The following is a 7403-nucleotide window of genomic DNA, read 5'->3' on the forward strand; positions in this document are numbered from 1 at the left end:
TCAGAACGTTTTAGCAAAATCATTATTTGATCCAAGTATTTAGTAATTAGAACTTTTCGACTCTACCTATATATCATTATCACTAAAAAAATATATTTCAATTTCAGTTATTCCGACATGTTTAATACAAGCATTAAATATCATTAATAACCTTCTTTAAATATAAATGTTTTTATTTTTAGGTTTGGAAGTCGAGATCAAGAAAGATTTGCAAGAGAAAACCACCAAATACATCATAGATCTCTCTCTGACAATCATCATCAGCAACAGCAAATTCAACAACAGCAGCAACAACAACGTGACCTCCACCAACAACAACAGATCCGAGACCATCAGATTCATCAACCCATCCATCATCATGTAAGAAAATTATTATTTTGTAAAATAGATTTTTCCATTTTGTAAAAGGAAATTAAAATACTTCCATGATTTTTGATGCTAGTTGACTAAGATCTAATTGTTCAAACTGCAAATGATTGAACTAATATGCATTTGTCTGGTTTAGAGGTTGCACAGATTGAATCCTATCTTGATCAGAGAGATTTTTATCAGTACTGTTCACTTCTCTCTTCCTATGCTTATTAAATTTTTTTGTAGATCTGTAGCATTTAGAGGACAGAATGAGGTTAAAACTGGAAATGGTATTTCAATCGACCTGGCGAATTATCCTTGGTCGTGGGAAAATTCGAATGATTAATCTGGATTCTCAGTAAAATCATAATGGTACATACAACAACTTACTGCTTAGAATCATATCATTATTGTGGTGTGTATTATATAGTGTGTGGTACAATGTCAAGAACATTTAAAGAGCTATTGAAGAGTGTATTTTCATAAGTTTTAGATTCCACCTTGAAATATTCTTTAATTTATAAGTTTTTGCGTTAATATTGCCTTAATATGAAACATCAGAGCAGAACTAATCTAAATAAGTGGTGACTCTGGATTTTAATTTTTCTGCAATTGCTGTCCTTTTTCTTACTTAACTTAATACACAATCATATATAATGTTAGTAACTACTTTTTCAGCATTACTCCATGTATAAATTTTGATAAAACAATTGCCACTCGAGCACTTCCAAATGATGTCAAATTTTATTCAGATTTCTAAGTGTTATTATACAGAAACATGAGGTAGCAGTTTGTCATGGTAGAAGTTACATTACCTCTAACACAACTAAACATTCTACACTAAAAATTAGAAGCTGTACTACTAATGAACATAAGTTATTTCATAATTTGTTTTAAGTTTAACAAAATAATGTTTCACAACAAAATTGCAATACTAGAGATATTTTTTCACATATGACTTAAAAATAATACCCATTTAGTATAGATTATGAAATGTTTTATTTATTATTAAATCCATTTTTCAGAGAGAACTGGAAAGAGAACGAAGCCATTTACAACAGCAACACAGCCAGTTGCGAGAGCACCAATTGCAGCAGCAACTGAGGGAACAGCAACTACACCAGCAATTGCAACAACATCATCAGCGTGATTTACTACATCAGAAGCAACAGCAGCAGCAGCAACAACATATGAGAGAGAATCATCTTCAACAACTACATCATCATCAACAACAACAGAATCATCAACAGCAACAGATTCAGCAGCAAAGAGAACTGGAGCATCATCGACTTGGCCGCATTCAGCAGATGCCGGCTGGTTACCCTGCACCAAGGGAAGACCCAGCACCTCGTATGATGCAGTTCTCCCGTGAACAACAACAGCCTCCTCCAACCCGATCTCATTCTGAAGCTAGGTAAAACTTATGGCTTACTATTTATTCTTTGCACATCTAATTGTCCTTTCAAATCAAAATAATATGATCACTATACATTGATATTTAGATAGAAGAAGAATAGTTGCTTTATCACTATTTCTGATTTACCACTAATACAAAATTTAGTTTCTCTTCATTTCATTTGCTACGTTCTCTTACTTCATAGATATCCAAAAGGAATCCATACCCACATTCTCAATGGTTTTCAGTTTTTGTGTTAACTTTTATTAGTAATCAACAATATTTTAACGTTATACCTCAACATATTTTCAGTGGTGGAAGAGAAGGAAACAGCAACTCCACAATGAGTGGTTCAAGTGGTGTTGGTGGTGGTGGCGGCAGTAGTAACCGCAGTGGTAGTGGCAGCAGCAGTGGCAGAACAGGGCAAGGTGGATCAGATTCCTCCACTGTGACAGCCGCTAGTCTCATTGATGCAATCATCACTCACCAAATAAACCAGCCAAGTAGTGATGCACAAGCAGGCCAAGCAGGCACACCAGGCAACCCCACTGGTCCACAGTCACAGGTCACAAGGCCTGGTGACAGGCTTTTTCAGGTAAGCCTACTAACAGAAAAAAATATGAAAAAAAACTTTCAATAACTATATTGGTCATACTAGATTAAGTTTGCCAAATAATATTTAATAAGTGGTAATATAAATATTTAACTACAATAAGTACAGTCTACGAATTAGATAGGTACCTTAGATTTTGGAGTCAAGTATTTGCTCAGAGTTTTAAACACATATTTTATTAATAACTTTTTGTACTTATTTCAATAAAATTTAACTTTTTAATAAGAAATAACTTACACAGACTTACACTTTTATGAAAATTAATTTAAAACTTACAGGTTCTGCTAATGTTATGCTTAGTAATAAAGAAATCAAAATACACTAAATACATATAGAACATGTATAGTATGAAAATCGTGGCCCCCAACATGAAGTGGTGTAACTGCCCGTAATTGTAATATAATTTTTTATAGACTTTCCCTTTAAATTGCCTGAGAAAGGTTAACCATATAATTTTAACGGCTCTTTATAAATAGAAATGTAATATAATCATATCCATGACTACAGCTGTTGCTCATGAAAATCGTTAACACTGAGACATAATTCTGTTTTTACTCTTCTGAAGAATTGTGTTTAGAAACACACCACTTAGTGTTTGATGCGACAAAATGTCCACAATAAAATTGGAAAAAATGTTGTGACAAATTTTTACTACATACAGTAAATAAATATAAGATTTCTTTTACTAAATCTCAATTTCTTATACATTATTAATGTACACAAAATAGTGTGTCTCATGTTGTATGATTGTCTAAAACTAAAATTTGAGAAGCCTTTTGAATTTTCATTCTAAAATCTAAAACTTTAAATTAAAACCTATGTGCTTGCTTTTAAATTGTATATTCATAGCATATTTATATCCTTGAAACATTATATACAAGATTATATTGAGATAAGTATTATAACTTCCATGACTTTTAAGTAAACTTTGAAAAACAAGGTTGGTGCTATAAATGTTTCTAACTGGCACATTAAGGGTTAATAAATTGGATACAAAGTAATTTGGATATAGATTTGATTTTTGTTTTTAATCTTACACAGTTATAATTGTTAATAACATGGAAAACATCTTTCAGGGATTTCATCGAGATGGCCCTGAAGCAAATGGAAAATTGTCTCCTTTGAAATCAGGACTAGCAATGGCAGGAAGTCCAGATCCTAAACAAGGTTCATTAAATCTTGGAGAACATATAGAATCAATAATAAACAAAGACTATCCACCTACATCGCGTCATGCTCAGTTCCAAGGCTATGAGCCTCAGGCATGGAAGTTGAGGCGAGCTCTCCAACAAAAGGAACTGGATCAGAGTCAAGCACTCAGAGAAAAGAATGATGAACGCACCATAGTGAGAATGGCTGGCCCGCCATCACCTTCACCACGAGCCCGGTACTACGAGCAGCCTGCCGTACCCCTCTCAGCCTTGGATTATGTCAAGAACCGCATAGTAGAGGTGATGCGCACGTCAGAAGAAGAAGGGGGCTCCAAGACTGGTGGAGGAGAAAGTCCTGGTGGTGGGGACATGGTCATCGATGAAGGTGAAGAACAGACTTCACGAACTGCTACACCACAAGCCTCTGCACCATTCATAGCGACATCTGCAGCATACACGTATCCATTCTCAGCACTCAGCCTCAATGCTGGAGCACCTCCTGTGCCGGTTTCTGTTGCGAACACCTCTTCCAAGCAACCTGTTACCACTACAGACTCAGTCCCTGAGCCTGCTCCTCTGCTCTCTGCCCAATATGAGCCACTTTCAGATGAAGATTAGTGGTCGATTTGCCTGCTGGACTTTTCAGCGTTCCTTGGGGGCTGGCACACGTGGATGGAATACCTTCCAAATCTTTCTGATAATAATTTAACAAATTGTACCTCAAGAGACTGAGTCTGTATTGTGAATAATTTATACTTGTCTATGTTTATTTTGATTTTATACTTACATATCTATGTTTTGGTTCCTTTTAACAAAATTCCTGGAAATGACGATTTATTTTGGCCTTCTGTTTCTTAGTTGAAATTTAGTAATAAATATTGTGAACAAAATATTATGTTTAAATTCAAAACACATTATGTTTTTAATATTTTGTTTGATTAAATAGCTTTCAACGTAATCTAATTTGCTTGTCCAAGTTTTTTTATAAAACTCCAATACATCAGTTCAAATACAACATTTATTGATGTGTTTAAATATATATTTATAATTCAACTTTGCTCAAAAATAAAGTAGGCCTATGTCACAGATATAATTAAATTAATCTAAGGGTTAGCCTAAGAAATAATGTAAACTTAATGTGAACTACATGGAGCTATTTGTTGAGGATGTAATTTGTGATCAGGTAAACTAGTTATTGTTTCCATTGTGTTAACAGCACAGTTTAAACGAAATAATAATTATCAGTATCCAGTCTATGTTGTTGAAGTCATGCTGAGTTTATCTTTTGTTTTATTCGTGTGATTAGTTTTATTGTTAGTTCTAATGTTAGTCTGTTGAAAAATATTTGTCTTTTTTTATTTTGAGGGATCAAAGTTCTGTTCATTCCAATTTTATTAAGAATTAACTTAGTGACTGAATGTAAATGTTGCATTTTAGTATGTATGCTATGTTATGCGATCGGTTTACTAAAGTGCAAATATTTTTTGATTACCGCTTTTATCTAATCAATTGTCTGTTTCTCTCATATATTTTAATTTTTTACCTAACCAAATTGAATAAAGAATCGTTAAGCTGTGTAATATAAATATTATTTGTTATAATGTATACTGTAAGTGTTTAAAAAGTGATAAGATGGATCAAACGGACTGTCCCTGTCTAAACTGAAACGTTTAATGTTTGTGTTTGCCTGGTGGCATTGCTGTTGCGTTGTGATCCATTAGTTTAATGTATATTTCACTTTAATGTTTTGTGGACTGTGCATTGACATTTTCACAATTACTTATTTATCACAATGTAAATATCTGTAGATGAAACCAGTAGGATGAAGTTGTAAATATGAACTTTAGTTTTTTAAGTATGATAAAATGCTGGTTATTCCTTCCTTCATACGAATTTAATCCAATAGTACATTTTTAGGGGATTAAGATGATTGTATATATTTTCTGTGAAAATAATTATTTCTTTTTCTTTTTGGTCAAATAAACAGTTTTTAAAGTGTTCAATTTCTATACAGCTGTTTCTGGTTTTGGAAAATTAATAAATTTAATTTTGTCTATGTTTTTGCGCGTTGTTAATGTTAATCCAAAGATATTCGGTGATGTCGGGATGGGATGCCTGTGACTGTGATGCTGTAGCGTAGCTTCTGTACATACACTCGTCCACATCTCTCAATCAAATTTCATGTGTTCTCTGCGAGTGGATCCCCTGCCCACTCATATTTTTATACAGAATGGTATGATTCTACTAATTTTACCTTGTAAACAAGCCTTCACAGTGTTTTAATTTTCTATCTTAATATGTTAAGCTGTTCATAAAATAAAATAAAATAAAATAGGTTTTTATATTTATATTTTTATTTATTTTCCTTTTTAGCAAAATTTCTGACAGATTTTTAGCCACATTTTCAAGTTCCCCAGAATTTGTTAGATCAAATATCAACCTAAAATTACATTTTATTCTGCATTATTCTTCGTTATCAAAACAAGAAGTGAGGAATACTTTATGTACCAATAATTATATAGAGTCGATATATGGAACAAATTTCTCTTTACATCCTAAACAAACTATTTCAATATTTTCTCGTAATGTAGTTTGGGGAATGTCTAGGATAACGCAATCACTTAGGTTGATATGGTTTCAATTTTATTTTTTATATACAGTGTGTTCCACATTTTATGCACACTGAAGGGATCTTGGGAACTGTAAGAGATACAGAATGCAAAGATTAAATAGAGAAATTTGTGCATAATAACAAGACCAACAAATTAATATGGTCAAGTTGAAATGCAATCACCTATTTCTTACTCAATCAAAAGAAAGTAGCTTTTTTACTGATTTCAAAGATACTGTGTTTGTTATACTTTCCTCGTGGTTTGTATTAAATAATCCATAACAACCTGGTTTTGTGTTGTTGTGTGAAGAGAATTTTTATTTTAGTATTCAGATAGTTGGTAAACCTGACTGATATTTCACTGCACAGTAAAACAGTACAGTGTGGAGGTAAACATATAATTTTAGTATGATTTTCTCTAGCCTTATTGATAATCTTTGTGTGGATCCCATGACCATCCAAAATTAAGAACTGGAGCATCTTTTGAAGGCTTGGTGTGTTCTAAAATGTGTTCAAACCATTTCAAGAAAATATCAGTTTGCGTCCAGTCTCTGGGAGTACATGCTAATTTTGATCGTCGGGGAGCACCGTCTGCAAGCTCAGCCTTCATGTTCTTTCTGGGAAATATTACAAAGGGAGGAATGAAAGTTCCCTTAGCCAACCTGCAAGTTTCAAATGTCGAAAGCAAGCCTCTTTCTGCTGAAGTTATCGCTCCGACTTGCCTCCTTTCCTTCAAAGCGAAAACCTATTGAGTGTCTACTTTAGGTAGTACGCCTTTTTTGTCACAGTTGTAAATCTATAAGCTGGATACTTTTGATTATCCAGAACCGTTTTTAAAATATCAAATAATTTTATTATATTGACTGTTAAAGCCTTGAGCTCTTGTTAGAGAAGTAGCTTCAGGGTTTATCAAAGTGATATATGGATGCCTGTTTTTGGTCACGAGACTACAAGCCATGTAGCATAAATCATTTTGTGTGACACCGTAGAACCGTTGTTCCATTTCAATTATGTGTTGACAATTTTGTGTTGACAAGTTCCAGCTCCTGGTCATCAGTAAACACCTTCCTGTATTTTCCCAGAATTGTTTTGTTATCAAGTGCATCAATATTATTCTCTAGGAATCTTCTTTGGTAGTGTTTCTTGGTACATCTAATTGTTTTGCTGCTTTTGCAAATGGCATCTTATCTCGTCTTACAGCCAAAATAGCTTCTTTCATCGCCTCTGGTCTCCAAGATTGTTGGGTAGATTGTCTTGTTTGTACGCCATCTTGATATGATC

The 7403-nt window shown here is 33.5% G+C and overlaps 1 protein-coding gene across 6 annotated transcripts in view; it reads left to right on the forward strand.

Moving 5' to 3' along the window:
• LOC124369128 overlaps nt 1-5855 on the forward strand; it is a 338533-nt gene extending 332678 nt beyond the window's left edge. For all 6 annotated transcript variants that reach the window (XM_046826895.1, XM_046826892.1, XM_046826891.1 and 3 more), the window contains 4 exons: nt 183-360; nt 1377-1765; nt 2060-2342; nt 3437-5855. In XM_046826895.1, coding sequence (XP_046682851.1) covers nt 183-360; nt 1377-1765; nt 2060-2342; nt 3437-4129 — 1543 coding nt within the window. In that variant the 3' untranslated portion in view covers nt 4130-5855. The remainder of the gene's footprint in view (nt 1-182; nt 361-1376; nt 1766-2059; nt 2343-3436) is intronic.
• Nucleotides 5856-7403: the final 1548 nt, after the last annotated feature.

This window comes from Homalodisca vitripennis, chromosome X (assembly GCF_021130785.1).
Source record: "Homalodisca vitripennis isolate AUS2020 chromosome X, UT_GWSS_2.1, whole genome shotgun sequence".
In the NCBI taxonomy this organism is placed as follows: domain Eukaryota; kingdom Metazoa; phylum Arthropoda; class Insecta; order Hemiptera; family Cicadellidae; genus Homalodisca; species Homalodisca vitripennis.